Source organism: Mercurialis annua, linkage group LG1-X, assembly GCF_937616625.2.
Source record: "Mercurialis annua linkage group LG1-X, ddMerAnnu1.2, whole genome shotgun sequence".
Classification (NCBI taxonomy): domain Eukaryota; kingdom Viridiplantae; phylum Streptophyta; class Magnoliopsida; order Malpighiales; family Euphorbiaceae; genus Mercurialis; species Mercurialis annua.
Genome location: NC_065570.1, coordinates 64,557,463 through 64,582,117, shown reverse-complemented (window position 1 = coordinate 64,582,117; position 24,655 = coordinate 64,557,463). Strand labels below are relative to the sequence as shown.

The 24,655-nt window shown below is 30.1% G+C and overlaps 3 protein-coding genes across 3 annotated transcripts; all 3 read left to right on the top strand.

The window, feature by feature from the left end:
• The first annotated feature begins 411 nt into the window (after positions 1 to 411).
• On the top strand, positions 412 to 5,339 carry LOC126674900 (uncharacterized). The gene is made up of 9 exons (XM_056104946.1): positions 412 to 745; positions 832 to 1,119; positions 1,256 to 1,535; positions 1,659 to 2,130; positions 2,220 to 2,295; positions 2,522 to 2,626; positions 2,847 to 2,920; positions 4,411 to 4,458; positions 5,220 to 5,339. Exons 1-9 carry the CDS (start codon positions 412 to 414, stop codon positions 5,337 to 5,339), a joined length of 1,797 nt encoding a protein of 598 aa, XP_055960921.1.
• A 4,578-nt stretch (positions 5,340 to 9,917) lies between these two features.
• Positions 9,918 to 12,394, top strand: LOC126664765 (uncharacterized). Its single transcript, XM_050357308.2, has 3 exons — positions 9,918 to 10,515; positions 11,494 to 11,544; positions 11,689 to 12,394. The coding sequence occupies exons 1-3, from the start codon at positions 9,991 to 9,993 to the stop codon at positions 12,151 to 12,153; spliced, it is 1,041 nt and encodes a 346-aa protein (XP_050213265.1). The 5' UTR covers positions 9,918 to 9,990; the 3' UTR covers positions 12,154 to 12,394.
• An 8,480-nt stretch (positions 12,395 to 20,874) lies between these two features.
• On the top strand, positions 20,875 to 21,941 carry LOC126666061 (uncharacterized). Its single transcript, XM_050359018.2, has 2 exons — positions 20,875 to 21,019; positions 21,477 to 21,941. Exons 1-2 carry the CDS (start codon positions 20,996 to 20,998, stop codon positions 21,837 to 21,839), a joined length of 387 nt encoding a protein of 128 aa, XP_050214975.1. The 5' UTR covers positions 20,875 to 20,995; the 3' UTR covers positions 21,840 to 21,941.
• Positions 21,942 to 24,655: the final 2,714 nt, after the last annotated feature.

The following is a 24,655-nucleotide window of genomic DNA, read 5'->3' as shown; positions in this document are numbered from 1 at the left end:
CTTTTAATTTTGCATATTTAACATGAACTTTCCAATTTTTGGTATTTAACATGAACTTTCTAATTTTTTGCAATTAAGACCAAGTGTTTTTTTTTTGAAAAATAGTGTCATTTTACTTCCAAAACGGCGCCGTTTTAATTTAAAACGGTGTCGTTTTACATCCAAAATAGTGCATGTGTCTTTAATTGCAAAATTTTGAAAGTTTATGTACTTTTTTGCCAAAATTAAACGATTATGTTAAATACTAAAAACACGCAGAAGTTGGTGATTTTTGTTGCATTTAAGCTTTATTTTAATTGCAGTGACACATCATATAACCTTCCGTCTCAAATTGATAAACATTTTAGGATAAATACGGGTATTACTTGAACTTTAAATGGGACTGAGTTAAATTACACCCCAATTGAGAAGATGTGTTTGACATTGATGTTTGCAGTTAAGAAACTCAGACACTATCTACAAGCTCATCAAATTCAACTAATCTCTAAGGCTGGTCTAATCAAGTACGTCATGTCAAAACCAGTCCTTTCGGGTAGATTGGCGAAATGGGCTCTTTTACTGCAAAAATTTGATATAAGCTACGTTTCTCAAAAGGCAGTCAAGGGTCAAGCGCTTGCAGACTTTCTAGCTGATCCTCCTATTCCAGATAATTGGGAGTTCTCCAATGACTTTCCGGATGAGGATGTATTTCTCATTCAAAGCTCGCCTTGGAAGATGTACTTTGATGGAGCTGCTTGTCAAAATGGTGCAGGGGCCGGTGTTTCATCTCTCCTGAAGGGGAAGTTCTTCCATATGCTTTCAACTTCGCGCAGAATTGCTCAAATAATGTAGCTGAATATCAAGCATTGATACTAGATCTTGATGTGGCGATTGTGATGAACATCGATCATATCAATGTGTTTGGATATTCAAAATTGGTGGTCAACCAACTTCTTTCAATTTATGAGGTAAAGAAACCTGAGTTGATACCATACTTTCAACATGCTAATAGACAAATCGAGAGGTTTGATATCATCAACATTGAACATGTACCTAGAAAAGAAAATAAGCAAGCAGATGCATTGGCTAATCTTGCAGCAACTTTAACTCTTTCAAACACAGAAGTTCAAGTAATTGTTTGTAAGCGGTGGGTTATTTTAGAGTTCGTACTTGATAATTGGGGGGGCAGAAGTAAAACGAAGATCATCTCGCTTTGTTTACTTTAAAAATACTCGTTATCGTCGCTCTTTTAATGATGTTTGGTTACGGTGTCTAGATGATGAAGAAGCCATAAAGGCGTTGGAAGAAGCGCACTCAGAGGTGTGTGGAGCCCATCAATCAGGTCCTAAACTTCATTTCCATATCAAAAGAATGGGCTATTATTGGCCTATAATGGTAAAAGACTATATGGAGTATGCTAAGAAGTGCCAAGGATGTCAATTCTATGAAAATATCATTCGTCAACCTCATGAGCCGCTTCATCCAACTGTTGCTTTTTGGTCTTTTGATGCTTGGGGATTAGATGTTGTTAGTCCTCTGCCAAAAATTTATGGAGGGCATCTCTAGATACTATCTGCAACTGACTACTTCTTCAAATGGGCTGAAGCCATACTGCTCAAGGAAGTCAAGAAAGAAGTGGTAGTGAGCTTCATAAAGAACCACATCATTTTTTGTCATAGAACTCCGCGTTACATCATCACGGATAATGGAAAAGAATTCTCCAATAAGGCTATGGACACGTTATGTGTGGAATTCAAATTCGAACAATACAACTCATTCGTGTATAATGCACCAGCCAATGGTCTCGCGAAAGCTTTCAACAAAACCTTATGCAGTTTGCTTAAGAAGAATGTGAGCCGCACTAAGAGAGATTGGCATGAAAGGCCAGGAGAAGCTTTATGTGCTTATCGTATTACACATAGAACAGCAACCGGGGCAACTCCATATTCACTTGTGTATGGTACAAAAGCTGTAGTACCGTTAGAATGTCAAGTTCCATCTCTAAGGATCGCCATCCAAGAAGGCCTTTCTAGTGATGAAAATGCACGCTTGCGCCTGAAAGAATTGGAAGCTCTAGATGAGAAGGGGTTGGAAGCACAACAAAGATTGGAGTGTTATCAAGCCAGAATGTCAAAAGCCTTCAACAAGAAGGTGTGTCCACGTTCATTTCAACTGCTACTGTTCCGAATAGAGTGCGTGTTGTGGACCAAATCCGTTCAAGACCTGCTGCTGCCAATAAGAGAGAACAACCTGTTGTTCGTTTACTTCTTCACAATTTGGAAGATGTTGCTGGGCGGGAACCAGCTGCTGATCTAGGTGCTTTTTATTTTAACGATAAGAAGTTTTTATTCTCTTCGGTTTGGATATCATATGCGCCACCGAAAGTCAATTTTTTTATTTCGCTAGTTTTGCATTTCTGGATTTTTTTGGCTGTTTATTCTATTGTCTCGGTTGATAACTCCTTATGCTTACTTTGTGGTGTGGTGGAAACTCAATCTCATATTCTCATTTATTGTAATTTCGTTAAAGGCATTTGGTGCAGTGTTCTACAAAAATTTAATGTGGTTTGGTCCTTTACTAGATCTTTTGGAGAGTTTATGTCTCAATGGGTGGATATCGTTCCTAAAGGGCCGTATTGGAAACTTTGGCAAGTCTTCTCTTTTTTGATTTTTGTGATATGAAAATACAGAAATATCAGAGTCTTTCAGCATAAAGATTATAGTAAGGGGATAATGATTTTAAACTGTTTTACTAATGCAACTTTTATTACAAGTGTTACAATAGGGAGTTTTGTTATTCCGGTCTAGATTTCTTTAGAAATCCTTTTTGTATTCTCTTTTCAGACCCTTGACTTTGTGTTCTTTTAGGCCTTTTTCTGAATCGTATCCTCTATTGTGCCACCCTGTGTGTGCCACTTCTTGTGCGAAAGCTTAGAGTTAAGGTCTTTTGCCACTTCTCGTGGCCTTTTATATACATATTATTCATAAAAAAAGTTAACATGTATGAATTTTTGAATTAATGAATTATGAGATAGATAATTGAATTAAATAAATTTCAAATTTAAACGTTTAATAATTCATTTCTTCTTATAATAACATATAATCAAGTGCGAAAAAGAAAAATTCAGAAATAAAGAGACATGTTTGATCATTTGAACTATAAATTTATATTCTTCCTTCTATCAACTAAACTATTTGAAGCAAAACTTACTATTCATATATATGGTAAAAATCAGCGACTTTGCAATTTCAAAATTGTTCATTTTGGTAGGGTTAGGGTTAGTATTGTACTCGGAAGAGTGATGAAAATTGACAGGGTGATTTAGGGTCACATTGACCATTCATGTGCTATATGAAAAGAAAAGAAAGCATATTTGAATGAGAAAAGAAAAAAAGAGAAAAAAAAAGGAAGCTTTTGAAGAAACAAGAATATAAAAATCTATTCATCTTCTCACGTGTATATATTCTCATGTCTCCTATTGCTAATGGACAACCACACCCACAACGTCAAGAATTCAAGGTAGAAAATGGACATGTCATTACTCTTATCACATCAAATTTAAAAGTAAAGAAAAAATATTGTTGTATAAATAAATTACACAAAATTTATAAATGTGTATATATATATATATGTTTATTATAATGATTTTGATTGGTGTATACATTTTTAATTTATAATATTATTGTTGAATTATTGAATATTTGGATGTATCTTTAAGGATATGATTAGATCTTGTAGTGAAAAACAAACGTTAACGAGACATGAAAAAAACGTTTTGTATGTTTACTACGACGATTAAATTAGTTCGAATAGGAAAAGGCAAGAGAATAGAAAACTAAAAGTTAATAGGATGAAAGAGTAAATATGGTTTGTCTATAAAAAATATATAAATAATTTGATTTTTCTCATTAACGTATAGTTTAATTTAGAGGTGTACTTTTTTTTATTATATCTATGAGAATGTGTTCGTCCGCATGTGTGTACAAATACATATTTTTAAAATATATTCATAGATTAATTTAATTAGATTTGTATTTTTTTTAATCTAAATCGTTCATTTTACAATGAACGGTGTAAATCATGAATATAATCCTCTCAAGTTCAAAATAAAATTAAGAGATTCCAATACTTTTTTATTAGATAAAATAGAGAGAGAGATCGAGGCCTATATGATTAAAAACATACAAATTATATATTATTTCCCTCGAAAATTACAACTCCTGTTACTAAAGTGTTCAATTAATTTTTAAATACAAAACTACAACACCTATCACTAAAAATACCAATATATATAAAATATGAGGCCTTAATCATAGGTTTTAGTGAAGCCGGATATTAAACTCTGTTAGTTACTGAACTTGCATTTCGTTAGAAAATGATACAATATTTGTTTTTTCTTTGATTATCAAAGTTATCAATTTGCTTTACCAGGAAGTCAATTGCAGGAAAGGATGCCAATCTGGTGACTTATTGAACGATGTATGCCACATTATTTAAAAGTTAGCATCCTTTTTAAAATAAAATTCATTATTTAGTATTTTTTTTGAAATAAAATTTATAGTTTGATAACTTTTTAAAAAAAAAATACTTAAATTAATATAGTGATTTTCCGACAGGTAACCTTCTGATGAAAAAAAATGATAATTTTGTTAACAAAAAAGAAATAAAAAATAAAATATAGCACTCTTTTTATAACTAAATAAAAATTCAATGACCTAAAGAGTTTGATATACGTCTAAACCCGGACTTGAACAAATCTTAAGATTTTTACGTTATGATCACATCTAACTTGTTAAATCTAGTGAATTTTAATAGATTTTATTAGTTTTTCCCAAAATGTATCTCAATAACAGTTTTATTAATTATAATACAATTATTATTTTAAAAATTTTGTAATAATAGAAAAAATTAATTTTTTTCAAGTCTTTTAAATACTATAATAGTAAATTTTAAATGGGATCGTCCTATTGGGACATATTTTACGTAGTGGTGAAAAGAAATAAAGTTTAGTTGCAAAAGATTTAAGAAAGAAAATCAAAATCCATCGTGTCGTTGCAAGTGAATGTGGAAACATGCCCACCTTTGGAAATTGTCTTGGCATGGTTTAGTTTGGAAATTGACTGTTCAAAGAAAAAGAAAAAATAGACAATATATATCTATAAATTGTACTGAAAAAATAGACAATATATATATATATATATATCTGTTTGATTTTTAAATTTTTATTTCATTATGGTAAGGGCAAGATGAGGGGCAATAATTATTTAGGCTTTCTTGGCCCTCTATTGATATTGCAATTTTGGGATATTAAAAATTTAGCTAGGAGTTCATATTTTAATTGCATGAGTATTTATGGATAATGTATAATATTTGGTTGTAAATGAAATAAGAAATCCTAAATTGGGTTTTGATAAATGTTTAACTTTTCAAAATAAGAGTCCTAAAATTGGCATGAAGTATTAGAAACGCCCATGTTAAAATAATTGGACAAAAACCTCTTATTAATTGTTAGACAAACCATTTCAAATTTTGACAAAAGAGAGACTAGGTTACCTATTAAAAAATTGACCCTAATTAATTTTAATTAAACCCTAACTAAACCAAAACTCATAATTAACCCTAACTAGTCTAACTAACCATCGACAACCACATCCACCGCCACCATTGACAACAATCTCCTTTACCATCTTCTGACGAGCTTCAACGAACCAAAGAGCATAAGCAACGAACGTAGCAGTAGTAGGAGCAGACCAAAGAGCATGGTCTGGCTGCTGGTCTCGATGGCGGCTATTGGTCTTGTTGGTCTCGACGGTTCTTCGTTCTTTGATCTTTTTGTGTCGTATGTCGCTCTCGTCTCATCTTTGTCGGCCATGTTGTTTGTCATACCGTCTTTGTTTGATGGTAGTGGATTATTAGCAAAAATGGTACCCAACCTTTGTACCTTGTATCAAAATGGTATCCAAATTTTAATTTGTATCCTTTTTGGTACTATAACTTCTACTATTTGTTTCAGATCAGTTTTTTTTTTATAAAATCCGGTAACTTTTAATGGCATAGCAGTCGGAAAAGATATTTATTTTTTATTTTTTTCACATCAGATTGACACATTTGGTTGACCATAACTTCTACTATTAGATTTGTACTTGTTCGTTATTTGATTTGTCATTTGATGTGAAAACGAATAAGTCAAAAAAATTATTTCGGGTGCCACGTCATTATAAATGGCTGAATTTTGTAAAAAAACTGACCTGAAATAAATAATAGAAGTTATTATACCAAAACGATATAAATTAAAGTTTGGCTACCATTTTAATACACAGTATAAAAAGTTGGGTACCATTTTGGCTAATAACCCGTTGTTAGTCGTCTCGTCTTTTCTATCATGCTGTTCGTATTTATCTACCGTTCTAGTCTTGTCTCGTCTCTGTCCGCCATGCCTTTCGTCGCAGCAGCATCCGTTCACACCAGCATCCATTAGTTGCAGCAACCGCATCATCCAGTTCGTCGTAGCAGTAGTGGTCCAAGTGGGTTCAAAAATACAAAAAATGATGGTGGTCGTTCGTCCTCGTCGCAACAGCAGCAACCGGTGGTGAACCTCGAAGATTTGGCCGTTCATCCTCATCGCAGCAGCAACAACTGGTGGCGAAGCACAGCGGTTCCATGAAGAATTGATTAAAATGAAAAAAAGGGTAGAATAGGTCCCTATTTTTTATTTAAAATTAAAATGATATTTAGCCTTTAAAAATTATAAATAAATAATTGATATTTAAAAATTATTAAATACCAATTTGAAGAATGAAATAAATATTAAATATCATTTTAATTTTCTTATTATTTTTCAATAAAGAGTGTGTTTCACTCTTAGAGAAACACTGTGGAGGGTGTTTTTGAAATAAAAATACCAACTTTAGAGGGTTGTTTGTTCGATTTTTCTAGAACTGACTTTTTTATTATTTCGTGTCAACTTCAGAGATTGAATTGATTCTTTATTCTAAACTTCTTATTTGTAGAGAAAATTACTACAAGGCCCTTTATATTTGATATAAATATCTTAGTCCCTCCTGTTTAAAAATTAAACTATATGGCCCCTCACTTTTGTTTTCGTCAACAGTTTAGGCCCTCCGTGCATTTTTGGTGTTAGTTAACAAAGTCAAAGAACTTAGAAGTAAATTAATTTTCAAATATGAGGGATGAAATTGTTGACAAAAACAAAAATAAGGTACTAAATCGTTGACAAAAATAAAAATGGGAGACCATATAGTTTTGTTGACTTTATTGACTAACACCAAAAATGGATGAAAGGACTAAATCGTTGACAGAAACAAAAATGAGGGTTCATAGCGTTTGATTTTCAAATAAGAGGGATTAATGTATAAATTATGTCAAATATAAGGGGTGTTATAGTAATTTGCTCTTATTTATATCAAATTTCAGGAATCATATTTTAAGATTGAATAAATATGTATTACTTCAGTTTTGCATGTACAAGAAAAAAAAATTATTTGATTATGTTTTAATTGATTATGCCCGTCTCTTTTTTTTTTAACCAATGCCCATCTCTTTTAAATCAATCAATTTTCATTCCTTATCTACTAATCAATACAACATTACTGGCCAATTAACTATTATTATTATTATTATTATTATTATTATTAAATTCAATAATAAAACCTATATAAATAATAAATATATATTCATCCATACTACTCATAATATTTTAAATTAAAACATTTAGCTAGACATTATAAAATAAAATAAAATAATAATAATAATAATAATAAATTGTATTATCAAAGAGAATGGAAAAAATCAAATTAATTTGTCTTAAAAATAACTCGCTTCAATAAAAAAATTATAAAAACTAAACTAAACGAAATTTAATAAAAAATATCAAATTTTATTTACAGAGGTTTTGAAAAGTTTAATTTTACCTTATTAGAATTCTATTTGGATTAAAATTGATATTTATAGAATCTTGTAAAAGATTTGTTCTAAAAACTAAAACGTTCTGGCTTGAACTTCATTTGGTATTATAAACTATAGATTTATTTGAAAATAATATTATCTCTGTTCTAGTTGTCCACTTTTACTATTTTTTTATTTAAAAATTCTTTTTCATTTCTAGTAAATAACAAATGTTAGTTTCTTTTATATTACCCCTAGTTAACGCACTATTGAGCTAGTATTATTGACACCTATAAACAAAAAGGAATAGGTGACTATATTAAAAAAATATAATAAAAAAATAAAAAAAAGTTATAAAAATTAATAACATTAATTGTGTGTTCTTACTCCAGCGGGTTAATTGTGTCTTTTTTACTAATTATTTCTCAAATTACTCCTTAAGATAAAAAAATTACCATTTAGTGTCTTACAGACCGCGGAACTGTTCAGCGGTTTGTATAAACCGCGGAACAGTTCCGCGGTCTAGCTTACGTGGCTCCTCGCTGGCCAGTCAGGGAGGAGCCACATGGGCAAAGCAAACCGCGGAACATTTCCGCGGTTTGCTTTGTCCAACGTGGCAACCCGCAGAATTGTTCCGCGGGTTGTTTTATGTCTGCATTGATTGGGAGAAAATTCTCCCAATCATTTGATTTATTTTTAATGGTTGGGAGAAAAACCTCCCAATCATTTAAAAAAAATTAAATTAATATTTTTATTTATTTAAAAATAAAAAAAAATTCATAGGTTGAAAATTTTTACGTTTTAATTGTTGAACTTTTTAAATTTAAAACGTTTGAATTAGTTAATTTTTTTAACATTTTATAAAAATAAATTTATAAAATATTACAAGATAATTATATTAACAAGTATTCAAATATAATTTATACTTCATAACAATAACATAATTAATAAACAAAAAATTACAAATTAAAAAAATATTATTACATCAGATAATAATGTTCAAAGTACCTCCCGGTCACTAGCAGATATGACGATAGGACTCCTCGATGATTTTTTTTTTGTACTTTGAACATTATTATCGGAAGTGTTCCGCGGTTTGTTTTGCCCATGTGGCTCCTCCCTGACTGGCCAGCGAGGAGCCACGTAAGCTAGACCGCGGAACTGTTCCGCGGTTTATACAAACCGCTGAACAGTTCCGTGGTCTGGAAGACGCTAAATGGTAATTTTTTTATTTTAATGGATAATTTGAGAAATAATTAGTAAAAGAGACACACAATTGTCATTAACCCAAATAAAGCGTCAATATCTTAAAAAACATTAGTACCACAATAACATAATATATTAGACACAATAGATGAACCCGTCGAATTTTAAATTACAAATTACAAAAAAATAAGAAGATAGAAAAAAAGAAGAAAAGATGCAAAAAAGGCGAAGATTTTGAAGACTAAAGAAGATTTGAAAAAAAGAAAAAAAAACGATTAACAACTAGAAAAAGAAGAAAAAAAGGAAGAATAAAGCAAATAACATATGTGCAAGAAAATAAAAATAAGAATTTTTTTTAACAGAAATATAGTTAGCGGGGTTAATTTTTTGGAAACAACAAAACGAGGGGTCGAACCTTGCCCTCCTAGGAATGTATTTATGAGAGTAGCCAAGAGGACTACATCTCACATGCAAAAAGAGTAAATAAATTAGACTTAAATAAGAGTACAATTAAAAATAATAGAAAAAAATAAAAAAAATTATATATTTACAAAATAAATTAAAAAGAGAATATTTCTAATAAATTTTCAAAATAACTTGAAAGGAAAAAGCGTATAAAGGTCAATTTTTTCTTAGCAAAACAGATTGGGGGCTTAAAGTTGGATATAGGCCTTTCAATTATCCATTCCCTTTGATCAGCCATCTTTACTCGAAGACCCGGCCCATATTGTCATGAGAGGAAAGGGTAACAACCCGAAAGTCAGGCGGGAATCTCAAAATTACCAACTTGAATTCAAAAATTAAAGTAAATTACAATTTTACTCTTTTCTTCTTCGCTACTCTCTCTGTGTTATATAAACAGCCAAACAGAAGCTCAATTAAAAAATCGGAAACAACAAGATGCCCAAACTCAAATCCCTAAGCGGCGCCATTTCACCGATCAACACACAGTTTAACAACAACGAAAACTCCGCTCTCATCAAATACTTCTGCTCCGGCGGATCTCCGATCACCTCGATCAACAATGACGTCGCGTTTTCATCTCCGGAGATCACCACCAAATCCTCTTCCGGAAGTAACAGCGTCGGAAGACGATCGTCATTCTCGTCGCTGTCTTCCATACAAAATGTGATGATGATGTCGCCGTCGCCGTCGCATAAGGTTGTGTATCGGACGCCGACGATGAAAGTAGTGGATGATGATGTGCTTGTGATGGACGGAGTGTTGGTTGAGAATTCGTCGGCGTCTTCTAAAGGCAGTAATAAGTTCTCTTCCAGGTATAAACTAATGACGTCGGATCATTCGTCGTTTCATTCTTGTGGCTCGTCGTTTAACTCTGGCAATGCTGATCCTACGTCGTTTAAGAGTGAGCTGTGTCGTTCTTGGGAGAATTTTGGACATTGCCGTTACGGTTCCAAATGTCAGGTTACTTTCTAGCCCTCTCTTTCATGATTGTTTTTGTACGATCAAACTACGTCGTTTAACAGTGTGAATTCTATGATTCTTTTGAAATAAGATTTTATGATCGATTATTAAGCACAAAAAATCAGAAATCATGCCTCTCTGCGTGTTCATTTCTATGATTAATTTAGAACCGTCAGATTAAATTGTTGCCGCATAGTAACGAATTTAGGACTATATATTTTGTGATCAGAAGCTGAAAATAAATTATAGTTGAAATTTGAACTCAATCTGTAGATGTTTTGAATCAAGCAAGTCTCTCTTATTAATTTACAGCCATTAGATTTTGTGGATGTTTATCATCAAAATTGGAAGTTAGATTTTCAAATTTGATTAATCTCTAGTTTAATTTCTGTTATAATTTTTGTTAGTACATTGGTTTTTGAATTTGTGATAGCTTTTAATCGATTTTTTACTGTTGAATTTGATGATTTGTGAAAGCCTTAAAATAATGTTTGGCGGCAAATTAAGAGTAGATAATTACATTTCTTATTAGAATTATGCAATTAAGCAAAGAAATATTAGGAATCAGACGCAGATTAGCTAACAAGAATTGAAGTTTAAAGAAAAAATATTCATCTCTGTTACATTAACTGAAAAAATAAATTTTAAGTTTAATGATTTTTTTATAACCTATTTAGGCTTTAAAAAAAATCTAAGTCGGCGAGACATTTAATTAAACTATATAAATTTGCAAGACGCATTGTTTTTTTTACTGCGTGTTTGGCATAAGCGGAGGAAGGGAAAAAAATGAAAATTATTGGATCCAAAGGCAATAATACTATTCGCCTCTGCTTACCAGTAGTGAAAAGAAATGTATGTTCATTGCTTTCTTGTTGTAATGTTATTTTCCGGCCACCGGAATTTCAAGAAACGGAGTCGGATGGCTTAATTTACGAATCTTGATATGGAATAATTGAAATTGGGGTTATCTTTTTGCAGTTTGCACATGGACAAGAAGAAGTACGACCCGCTTGTTTCAACTATTCTGAAGTAAATTCCTGTATTTTCTTGATTCTTTTAAAACAAGAAAATCTTGATATTAATTAATGCTTGAAACTTAAAGATTTGAAATGAATGTTACAGATTGTGCTTATAATTATCTGTTTTTAACTGTTTCTTTATGCTTCTTTCAAGTCATCTTCGTCAAGATCATATGCGCAAGCAGTCGCACCGGAGTCTTCTACATCTCCATTGGCTCCGAGAGATGAAGGAATCCATATGAGCAGCACCGTCAATGTATCTGAATACCCTGGTTTGGACATTATCAGCCCAGATGTTAAAACTGGCCATTACAGGAAACAAAGAATGCACACCAACTCAGAATCGTCCAAGAAAAGCTTAAACTCTACTCTCAATGATCAAACCGCAACGGACAATCTCTCCACCCAAACAGAACTCCCCGAGAAAATCTCCACAGTTGATACAATTTATAAACCCTGGTTTCCCTCTGACGATGGCATTGAGTGTGCTTTACCGGGAGATGAATCGGAATTATCGAAGGAAGAATTTGATGCTCATGTTCAGAAAGTTCTTTATGATCCAAGTACAAGGAAGAGGCTGTCTGTGTTTGCTGAATTTTGTCAAAACCAGGAGGAGTAACCAAATGTTCAACTCTGGTTAGTAAAAACTATACTACTCTCTATTAGGTATATTTGCTCTAGTCATTTTTTTTTCCTCTTCTGTTAATCAGATTGAGTGATGGTTACTAGGTTGGGCATATAGAATTATAGAAAATGTTCTGAAATTACAATTGCATAGTGCTGTATAGAACATGAGAAAGATATATAGATTGCCTAGATAAAGTAGTATGGGAAAAAGCCAATAAATAATTCTTTGCCTATTCTGTTGTGTTTGTCTCTGTATTTATGCTTAATTTTGCTAGATGACTTTACATTTATATTAGTAGTTGGAAGAAGTAAACTTATAAATTAGAATGTGAGGTAGAGACTAGAAATTAGAATAATAGTTTTTTTGAAAGAATGGACAGAGTGCTAGGTGTGTAACACTAAACCGAATAACCAAACCGACAAATTTGGTTCGGTGTGGTTTGATATTATGAACAAGAAATTGGGTTTTTGACTTGGTTTGGTTTTAAATATAAAAAAAGTTTAGTTAACTTTTTAGCGCAAATCATACTAAAATTAACGAACCAAGCTAATAAATAGAATGAATCCACTATTTCGGTTCGGTTTGAAATTTCAGTTTGATTTTAAAATAAAATAAAAATTTTGTTTCAGTGATTTGGACCGGGTACATACCCCCTACAGAGTTCAGTTTCAGCATAAATCTGCCCCCATTCTTTTGACAGAATTTGACTTATCAAAAATATTCCAAAACAAATTTTGACTACTGAAAAAGTCTAGTTAATGACGGGGAGGATCATGTTTAAAAACTTTATGAGAGAGTTTTGTAACATGTTTGTGCATTCGAGTGATAGAATACATGTCATTAGTATTCTTCTCTTTGTATGCATATGAACTGCATATTTTATAATTTTCACTCAAGAAATGTTAGGCTGAGTTTGAATGTGGTGTCCCACCACTAGTTTCCAAACAAGTGCTTGGCATTTGGCATCAAATCTAGAAATGTTTATAATTCTTTGAAATTATTTTATTACTCCAAAGATGAATTGCACGTATGCTTGGAAAAAACTATATAATGATTTTGTAGTAAATTTAATGTATTTGGTTTAACCATTTGCTTTTTTGTATCCTTACCGAACGGAGTGTGTAATACATTCAGATTTATGTTTTTTTTCTTTTTTATTTATGGCCAGACTTTTGAAAAATATCAATTTTAATTAGTATATTTTAATTATTGTTAGTAATTTAATTTTTTTAAAAATAATTCTTTAGGATTTTTTCAGATATATCAAATTGCAATATTTCACTATTTTAGCGATTCAGTACCATTTTTTAAGTGTGCATTGCACATTCCAACCTTTCAATTTTTTGACATTATGTAGCCTATAATAGTTTTCACAAAATTTAAAGATATAAATGAGTATCAAACAGCGGTGTTTTGTATGGAACGATAACCAAATTAGTTATAGGATGTGTGATGTAAATTTCAAAACTCGAGATTAAATCGCTAAAAAGATGAAACATTGAAATTTAATATGCAAATAATCCGCTTTTTTATTTATATTTAATTTTTATAATTTTGTCAGTTGTAATATAATGATTTTGATAAAAATGTTTCAATTGGAAAAAAAAGACTTGGCTAGAAATAAAAAAAAATCGAACTTTCCTTTAATAAATCTGTTTAATTGAAATGTATTTATACAAATTAAGTCAAAATATTTTTCAAAGGTTGTGCTTCAAATAAATAAAAGTCTAATACGTGTGACATTTTTAAAATTAAGTTACTCCCATATGTTCCCCATATATGTCATGAGTTACACATTCATTCCTTTATTTGAAAATGAAAAACATGATTCTCAATTTTTATTTCCGTTGATGTTTTATTTTTTTCCATTAGTTTTGATATTACTCAACTAAGTCAAAATACTCAAAATTAAAATTCAATTTAGTTCTTAAACTTATTTTTTTAATTGGTATAAATAAAAATTATATTAATATGAAGTTTAATGACTTTATAACTTTAATTTAAGTTTAGGGACTAAATTGAAAATTTATTTTTTATAGTTAAGTCTTTTAATTTAATTGATTAACACTAAAAATTAAAATAAAAGTGCTAAAATATTAACATAAATAAAAATCAAAGACAATATCATTTTATATTTAAAGAAAAGGAACGAAAATGTAAATTATAGTATACGGAGGTAAAATCACTCAGCTGAACAAGGAGATACATGAGAGGGAGTTTTAACGAGATTCTACGGCAAAATGAACGTATGGATTGAAAGCTGAGGGAGAATAAAATGATGTAAAAATTTCAGGGATGTATTCCAAAGCTGCAATTTGTTCGATATGGGTTCGAAGTGGAGCAAGTTTACTCGGTGATGTGGAAACAGAAACAAAGATCTTCTTAAAAAAATTAATTATTTTGGACTTTATAATTTTTTTACTACATTTCTCATCATATACCCTTATTTAATATAGGGTCCAATTTCTTATTTTTTTTAAGAGGGTGTAGACTCCAATTTTAATTTACTTCATTAATGGATTTTAAATGGGAGTAGTGTAAAAAAATTGAGATTAAAAATTGTTGCTTTTTATAAGTGGACAAGCGTTTGGAACAAAGGAATTTCTCAAAGTGAACAATCTTATTTGGATGAATAGAGTACATGTTAAGCTATACACAGTATTAAATTGGTTAAAATTATTGTCAATTTTTAAAACTGAAACAAACTTATTAAGATTAAATTTGTAAAAAAATATAAATGTTGTGGATTTTTTTAGGTAAGTAGGTCTAACTATATGAGAAATTCAAAACTAATGCTACATTGTTTAAAATAATATAATAATCTATCACAGTAAAGAAAATATAGAAAAAATATCTCACATTTTTTGCATTTTTATTTTTGAAAAAATTTCCTATAATACGCTATTTTGTATTTTATTTTCAACTTTAAATTGTTTTTAAACATATTTACAAGTTGTATTTTTTTTTACAAAAATTACTTTTTTTATTTCAAAAGATATCTTGATTTATGCCCTTTCTTACAAATTTTTTCTAGTGTTTTTTTATTCTTTTTAGGGTTCATCCAATAAAATACTGAACGTTTGCGGTTTTTATCATTAATAACCAAGCCTTTCGAAATCGGCTAGTTTAACCTATTTTTGGATATTTGAAACATTTTCTAACCATTTATGAATTAAACCGGAAAATTTATCATTCGCGAATGGGCTAAACTAGCCAATTTTGATTGATTTTCCTAAAAAAAGTTTCAAATATCCTATATCATTCCAAATCGGTTAGTTTAGCCAATTCACAAATGACAAATTTTTTGGTTTGCTTCATGAATGACTATAAAAAAATTCAAATATTCCAAAATGGGCTAAAGTAGCCGATTTTGAGAGGTTTGATTATGACTGATAAAACTCATAAACATTTGGTACTTTAGTGAAATTGACCCTTTTTATCGTATTTTTAGTGTAACTATGTTATTTTTAAAGCGTATTATGGTGATTTTAAGTGTAACTATGATGTTTTTATAGTGTATCTATAGTATTTTTAAAAACTATAAATACATTAGAAAAACACCAGAAATACACTACAAATACACCAGAAATACACTATAACGTAAATACACTATAAATACACCATAAATCAATTCAACGTTTAAAAAATCAGTAGCATCAAAATAAAAAAACAAATCTATAAGAAAAAGATAAAATAATTATATGAACAATAGAAGAATTTTATAAATAAAAAAAACTAGATCTACAATAATCTATTTACAAAACATCCAAAAACGATATCGAGAAATCCATTAGAAGAAACGTGATGACGAGAAAATCAATGGAAGAATTGTGGTGATGAGAAATCCACCGAAAAAACGTGACAACGATAAAACCACGATGAGAAATCCATTTGAAGACGCACGATTGCGAGATGGAAGAAAACGATGTGCAGCGAAAGTAGACGGACGAAAGAGAAAGTTAAGAGATGTAGACGAACAGAAGAGAAAAAGAAACTCAAAGAAAATTTTAAAAGGAAAAGAGTAGAAAAAGATTGTGGCTGTGTGTGTACAAAATGACCTAAAATGAGTTTAAACTTTTTATATATAGTAAAGTATTTTTGCAATATGTTTGTGAAAAGGTTATCGACGGAAAGTATGGATTAATGGGTGAAAAAGATGTACATAAATTTGAAAATCAGGTATTTTAAAACGCTTATCCTCTGAAAACCCCTCACGTTTTAGCCCCAATTCGTTTGCACACTCACTTTGTAAAATCTTCAATTTCCACCTTTCGTCTTTCAATTGCACTCTCGAAGTATTAACCTCTTTTCACTTGAAAAAAATTCAAATCAATACTTTATATCTTAACGTATATTTTAAATATTCCTCAATGTTAGAATTTCAATAATTTAGCCATCTTCCCTAAAAACTATTTCAAAAATTAATAAATTTCAAATCAAACTACATAACCGAAAACCGCCACCCACCCCATCACCTTTTTCCTGTCACCGACACCCATCCATCACCGAAGCTTAATCCGTCCAAAAATTAAATAAATATAAAAAATAATTTTCTTTACATATTAAATAATTATTTATTTTTAAGAAATAATTTCTTTAACCGAAAAAGATGACCGTATTTTCGTCCTCTCCGGCGGACAGACCAACCACGGTGGGTCTGACCATCTGAGAACGACCCACCGTAGTGGGTGTGTCCGTCAGAGAAGACGTTGTCTTCTCCAGTTAAAAAAATTTTAATTTTTCTAAAAAAAACATAATTATTTTATATGTAAAAAATTACTTTAAATATTTATTTAATTTTTGAACGGATTATTTTCCGGTAATAGATGGGTGGCTGTGACTGGAGTGGGTTTGTTCAATTCTTGAACAGACCCACCACAGTGGGTCTATCCGTAGGAGAAGACGAACGATCGTCTTCTCCAGTTAAAAAAAAATTAAAAATATTATTTCATGAAAAATAAGTATTTAATTATTTAATATTTAAAAAATTATTTTAAATATTTCTTAAATTTTTGAAACGGATTATTTTCTGGTAATGGATGGGTGGCGGTGATCAGAAAAAATGGGTGACGGTTTTCGCTTGAATAATTATTTAATGATATTTTTAATTGATCTATATTTAATGTATAAAAATTTAATTTTTGAAATTTTAGGGAAGATGATTTTTCTTAAAATTTTAATATTGGGTACTATTTAAAATATTTTTTGAAATATAAAGTATTAATTTGAACTTTTTTCAGTAAAAAGATGTCAATTTAATACTTCGAGGGTGTAATTGAAAGACGAAAGGTGAAAATTTGGAAAAAATTGGCAATTTTCCAAGGTGAGAGTGCAAACTAATTGGTGCTAAAAGATGAGGTGTTTTTCAGATGATAAGGTTGTTAAAAATAATCTATTTATTTATTTATTACAAGACGTGTTATTATTATTATTATTTTTACCTTAAACACTTTTATTTTTACTCTTATACTTGTTTTTATTTTTTTACTCTCTCTCGCATGTTTTTTTCTTCTCATTCTTCCCATTTTTTTTGGATATTAAATTATGTAGATCACTAGATTTTTCTCAAATTACAGAAATGTCACCAAACAAATATTTTTTTACAAAATAGTTAGTGAACTGTACATTTTGTTATAAAAATGGTTCTGTTGTTACAAAAAAAAACACTAAACTTTCGTGAATTACAAAGAATTCATTGGATTATACCTTTTACTATTAAAAGATCACTGAACTATATCCCTTTTTATAATTTCGGTTTGTCACGTAAGCAAAAGTGTTGCGTTTTAGCGTGAAAATGGTACATTTTATTTGGGTGAACCCTTTTATAACAAATGATATGGTTTAATAACCATTTTATAAGAAAAGTTTGTTTAGTGACTTTTCTATAATTTATGAAAAATCTGATGACCTACAGAATTTAATATCCCCATTTCTTCTCAATTTCTTCTCTTCTTCTTCGTCATTCTCCGTCGTCGCTCCATTTTTAATTTTATTGATTTTTTCCCTCAGTTTGTGGTGATTTTTACAATTTATTTTAATTTTCGGACCTAAAAAATTGATCTTGATTTTTTTCATTTTTTATATTTAAACATAATGTTTGAGTTGGTTGGTTGGATGGATGGATTATGTTTGATTTGGTTGGATATGGGATTTTGATTTGGTTAGGTTAGGCTGGTTTGGTTTTTTTATTGACTTTAGGGATATTTTGGTCATTTTTAAAAAAAGGGCTAGGGACGGTTTTTTGGGCGGTTTTTTGGAGCGGTTTTTGGGCAAAAAAGGCTTAGTTGATCATTAAGTAAAGTTTAAGGGGCTTAGCGGACCAGAATTTAGTTCAGGGGGTTTTGTGATAGGGGAAACTAAGTTGGAGTGTCATTGGTGATTATTAGACGGTGGTGCTATTTGATCCTTTAACTTTACATTTTTTGTTTATCAGGTTTCTGAACTTCCATTTATTCTTTTATGTCCCTGAACTTTGATTTTTTGTTTTTTCAGGTCCTCAAAAATGTAAAATTACAGGACCAAGTAAAATAAAAAGAACACAAAGTTGAGAGACCAAATAAGCCCAAATGAAAGTTTAGGGATCAAATAAATAAAAAACATAAAGTTAAAGGATCAGATAAGTCTAAATGAAAGTTTTGGGATCAGATAAAAATCCGTAAAGTTGAGGGACCTTAAAATGAATTAATCCTATAATAACAATAATATAGTAAGGTTATGATAAAGTACATCATGATAATAATATAATAACACTTTTTATGATAAAATATATTATGACAATGTCATGTCAATTTTTATAAAAATAATGATAATGGTATGATAAAATATGTAAAATAGTTTCACAAAAAGATTATGGCCAAATATACGGATTGAACCCTCTCGTTTGGTTCGGTTTTGAATTTGGACTTTAATGAATTTTTTTTTCGATAATAGTACCTAACGTTATAAAATAATTTCACATCGGACCCTCCGAACCTAAAATGTCACGTGTCTGTTAGTGACTGGCCAACTTAGCGATAATATATTAGGTTCGATGGTTCATATTTGCCAATTATTAATGGACATACGACATTTTAGGTTCAGAGGGTCCGATATGAATTTTTTTTATAACGTTAAGCACCTCCATCAAAAAAAAAGTTCATTAGCAAAATCTAACCAAACGTGAAGGTTCAATATGTACATTTAGTCAAAGATTATGATACCTCTATGATAACAGAATAAAATCAAAATAATTTTATTCAAAAATTATGATACTCATATGATAATGATAGTCATATGATGACGGAGTAAAATTATTATTATTTTAAATACCAAGAGTAAAAATATAAATATGTAAAAAATGTGAGGTATTTTCTACAATTTTTCAAAAAATGCAATTTTTTTTATTTTTTTTTAGATAAATACATAAATTTCCCTAATTATATTTACAAAAAAGTTTGAAAATCATTTTTAAAATCCACAAGATTTCATAAGAAAAATATCGTTTTGAATAATTTATTTAACAAAAAAATAATTTAAAACGTAATTGTGCCCATCTATATTACTAATCCCACAAGATTTGTTCTTTTCGTAAATCTCTAATACTAAACTGGTGAACAAAATCGAAAATCATAAGTAACACAAAACCCTAAAACCTTCTTTTCACACAGTACCTATCAGCAGTCTTTCCATGGACGAAAATGTGTGTGGAACGCCGGCGACGGCGGTGAGTGGAGATATGATGACGACGACGGTGGTGCTATATGATTGTTTTGGAGCCCATGGAGCTTTCTACGCAAAATATGTACCGCTCATTAGGTACTATTCATTCATCACTTTTATTATTTAAACTTCATTTGATGTACTAATATGATATCTGATTTTTGATTTTATTGTTTTGGTTTAATTGTGAATTTTGTTTATCTAAATTGGGGTTTTACTCACTCCTTTCACACAAAAAAAAACTTTATTTGATTGTAGAGTTCATTATTGAAAAAGTGGTCCGTTATCAATCACTTTAGAAAAATTAAAGTTCTTAATTATACTTTTATTTAGTAATTTAGTTATCCTTGCTGGAATTTTTGTAGTGTTTTCGGCAATTCTAGCATCGTAACGAGCCACTTAAGTCTTATATAGGCCAAAAAATATGAATAAAAATATTTTCACGGTTTCATTAAAAAAAAAATATTTTCACGGTTTTATAAGAGAGACAATAGTTTAGGGATAGTTGTGTAAATTATCTCAGATTTTAGATTTAGTTCTCATGAGATCACTTTAAAAAAATGTATAAAATTTTAAGTTTATAATAAAAAATGTGGATGTTTTACTTTTTTTTCTATTTCAATATTTTTAATTTCAATTTTCTATCTTCGTGTAATATAGTATAATTGATATGAAATCTGATTTGGGAAATCCAAATGCTAGGACAGCATGATATAATTGGAGTTTACAAAAAGAATGTTAAATTTAAAATCTAAATATCAATTTGATATATAAAATAAAGTTTAGGTAGCAATTGTAGAATTAATCCAAGTGATTCTATTAACTTTGATCGTTTAGGAAAATATCACTTTTCATATAATTCCTAATTTGGCTTAATTTAGCTAGCTTCTATTCGCCGCTTCGAAAATTTTATCTTAACAAAACTTCTTATTTTATTAAAAAAATTAGTATATTTATTTATATTATAAGAAATACGTTAAAACAGCTCATTTTGATTTAAGAATCCTTTTTGTGTTGGGACTGAGTTCAGAGTTATATATAGATTTGTAAAATCTAATACATCAAATAATATTTTCTTTGCAGTTAAAAGAAAAAGAAAAGAAAAATTACCGAGTTCTTCTTCGTTCAAACCCTAATGGCAGACATTAATGGAATTAAGGTTAGTAATCTGGTTTAATTTCAATTTCTTCCCAAGTTCCTTCAAATTTCCTGAGTAATAAGAAAATAGTAAAAAGATTAATTCTTTCTTTAAATTTCTTGATTAATTAGATAAAAGAACTAGGCTTTCTTTAAATTTTTTGATTAATTAGATTAAAGAACTCGTCTTTCTTTAAATTTCTTGATTAATTAAGATAAAACAGAAAAGATTAAGCTTTCTTTAATTTTCTTGAATTAGATCAAAGAAAAAAGATTGAATCTTTGAGTATATTTAAATTTATAATGGAGTGAAGAACATTATTCAAACAAGTGCATGTAACATGATAATGTGGGTCGTACGTAAAATTGAATAGAGTTGATTTAATTTCTACAAATTCTACTGTTTTAGAATCAAGTAATTGTTCTAAATTTCGTAAATAATTATTTCTCTAACTTTGATTACTTTTTTATCATTGAAGGTTATGGGCAGCTTCACAAATTGCAAATCAAAACAGAAAAATTCAAGTCCGGTGAGAAAAAGAAAGCTCGAATTCGACAGGATGCCTCCGATTATAGATTATAATCGAACTCTAAACCCTAAAAATGGCGAGCGGGCGATTAAATCCCAAGAAATCGTGCTTGCACTCGAAGTAATTCCGAGACGATCCACAAAAAAATGTCAGCGAGAAGACGGATACTGTAATAACGATTGGGTGAAAGATTTTGCAAATGAGTTATTAGAAGATCAACCAGAAGAATTGATAAAAGAGAAAGACATAGAATTATTGTCCAATAATCATTATTCAGGTCAATGGTTCGAGTGGAATTTACTGTCTAATTAGTAATTAATTTTTACTAGAACTTTAATTTTGTATATGTACGATCTATATTGTGTAACAGACAGTTAGAATATTTGTTATTATAATTAAATTCAGTTTGATATTCTTTGATTTTTAAATCTTTTATTCTTGTAAATTGTCAAAGTTTTATGTAGGGTTATGCTTTTAATATTATAATTTTAAATATTTGACTGTAAATTCAGTAAACAAGGAAAAATGTTAGGATGTATAGCAGCAAATCTTAAACTAGTGGAACACCTCAAGTAAGAGTCTGAATTTAGAGCATTTGCCTCCAAATATATATTCAAAAAAACTATACTTAAAAGTAAGGGATGACCACGGTTCACAAACCGGTGGTTCCTAATTCACGGGTTAATAAACACTTGAACTGTCCCTGCACCATCTCTTGGACGGTTTCTTGCTGATTTCGGTTTACAGTTTCAGTTTTGACTGATTCGAAAGATATACAAAAATTATTTTACAAGAAATAAAATTCAAATAGTAATAATTAAATTAAAATTAAACTTAATATAAGTGATTAGTTATACTTTAATTTTAAAAAAACTCATTTAATTTACCATAAATATTAATAATTAATTATTGGCCTAATTACTTAAAAACCACTTATCTTGTAACTTTTTTTCATTTATACCACGACCTAGGAAAATTTTCAATTGTACCCTATTTTCGATTTTTATGTTTCGTTTGTACCCCAAGAGTAATTTTTTTTGATAATTTAATTAATTTAAAGATGAAAATATTAAAAACAAGATACATAAATGATTAACATTAACGTTTTATTAAAATATAGGTTAAAAATGAAGGATTAATTTAAACTTTTTTTCAAAAGAAAATAGGTCAATTCAACTCATTAGGGTAGAGATGAAACATAAAAATCAAAAATAGGGTACAATTGAAAATTTTCCTAGGTCATGGTATAAATGAAAAAAAGTTATAAGGTGGGTGGTTTTTAAGTAATTAAGCCTTAATTATTTATATATGTAGATATAGTCATATATTATTATAAAAAGGCTTAATGGTGAAAAAAGCCACACCTGTATGATTTTTTGCAATTTAAACCAAAACTTTTAATTTTTGTAACAATAGCCAAATTGTATTTTATTGTTGCAATAATAACCAAATTGCATTTTTTACATGAATTTTTTTTGAGTTTTTTGCCACTTCTTTTGACAATTAATATATTATTATTCATTAAAAAATAACAATAGCCTAATATTTTAATTAAAAACAACAAATTTAGCCACCAATTTAGCTATTATTAAAAAAAAATGCAATTCGGCTATTACTGCAAAAAATAAAAAGTTGGTTTAAATTATAACAAATCGTAAAGGTTTGACTTTTTTCACCATTAGACCTTATAAAAATTAATGGATAGTGTGAGCAAACCGGGCTTCGGCGGCCGCTCCCCCAGACTTATGGCACACCTCTATTCTGAAAAGTTTGAAAAATATGGAGTCGCCACCTAACTCAGCTAGGAAATATTTTTGCTATCGTCTGGATAACCTCACTCGCTTATGGGTGAAATTATGTACGACGGACCGAAAGACTGGGTTCGTGGACATTCTACTAAAACTCGTGTACTTAGATTATTAGTTATGTTTATCTATTGCATATATTCGATTATATCTCATCTTGGCATTCATGTAGTTCCCGGTATAATTTGCTGGAAATTAAAAACGTATGAAAGCAGTAAAGAGGCCCGTATAAGACGCACATATGACTCGATCTGGCATGTGAGGTAGGTAGCAAATACTCCTAGGCATGCATCTAATCATGGTGGTGCCTTTCAAATAATAGATAATGGCTGGTCTAGATCATTTTACATGCACAAAACCTATAAACCCGATGTCTAGGCGTGGTTGATTTTATTATTAGTCATCTTAAATATCTTATACAACTTCAATTTATATATTCATGGAAGCCCTAAGATTTTTATGTGATTTGCTAGATTTGATTTACTAAATTAATGTGATTAGTCCATTAGCCAGTTAATGATTGGATTTGGCATGCTTTTGGAAGATTTTAAATATTATCAGCATACACATAGTGCAGGTGATAAACATACAAGGTTAGAAATACTTTTAAACCTTGTATACCGAAATGTACACTCGATGTGTTTTGACTGTCGGTGCAGTCTGAATCAGAACTTGGCCAAAACATGGAAGTTTTTTATATCGTCGATACGTATCTACTGGTTTAAACCGCGTTCGATTCCAAGTTCGGACGAACCCGAAATTGCTACTAGAGACGGATGGTTTTATTGGTTATGGGCTTCGAGGCCCGATTGTCTTGGCAGATTGCAAGGTTGGACTGCGAGACCCGAATTAAATTTGTCCACCCATGACAAGTTACAAACAGATTCTACAACTAAATATGTATACGTTGACTCAAACGGGGCCCAATTTCGAGTTCAAACGAACCCGGAAACATAAAATTAAGGTCAAACTAGACTCTAGAGGATCTGGGAATCGTTCTGGGTCAGGGGGATGATGATCACGGTGCCACTCCATAATGTCGGCGGCGACAGGGACGTCAGTTCATCGTTTGACTCGGGATTTCAAGCAAAACAGCTCAAAAAACTCACATAAACATACAAAAAAGCACATTGGTATGAACTATAATCAATATACAGCTAATAAAACATAATAAATCAATTAAAGGAAATAATTTTGATGTGAAATCATGGAGATCTAAGCTAGAACACATTCATAGCAAAAAAAAAACATAAAATATCCTAACATGCATTCTAGGCATTTATATCAAACAAAGACTGGAATTGACTTACAAAACATATCAAT

Coding starts and splice junctions, on each gene's coding strand:
- LOC126664765 (XM_050357308.2), top strand. CDS start 9,991: ATGCCCAAACTCAAATCCCTAAGCGGCGCCATTTCACCGATCAACACA. Junction 10,516..11,493: donor GTTACGGTTCCAAATGTCAG/GTTACTTTCTAG, acceptor ATCTTTTTGCAG/TTTGCACATGGACAAGAAGA. Junction 11,545..11,688: donor CTTGTTTCAACTATTCTGAA/GTAAATTCCTGT, acceptor GCTTCTTTCAAG/TCATCTTCGTCAAGATCATA.
- LOC126674900 (XM_056104946.1), top strand. CDS start 412: ATGTGTTTGACATTGATGTTTGCAGTTAAGAAACTCAGACACTATCTA. Junction 2,296..2,521: donor GGAACCAGCTGCTGATCTAG/GTGCTTTTTATT, acceptor CATTTGGTGCAG/TGTTCTACAAAAATTTAATG. Junction 2,627..2,846: donor GGGCCGTATTGGAAACTTTG/GCAAGTCTTCTC, acceptor GTGTTCTTTTAG/GCCTTTTTCTGAATCGTATC.
- LOC126666061 (XM_050359018.2), top strand. CDS start 20,996: ATGGCAGACATTAATGGAATTAAG. Junction 21,020..21,476: donor CAGACATTAATGGAATTAAG/GTTAGTAATCTG, acceptor TTATCATTGAAG/GTTATGGGCAGCTTCACAAA.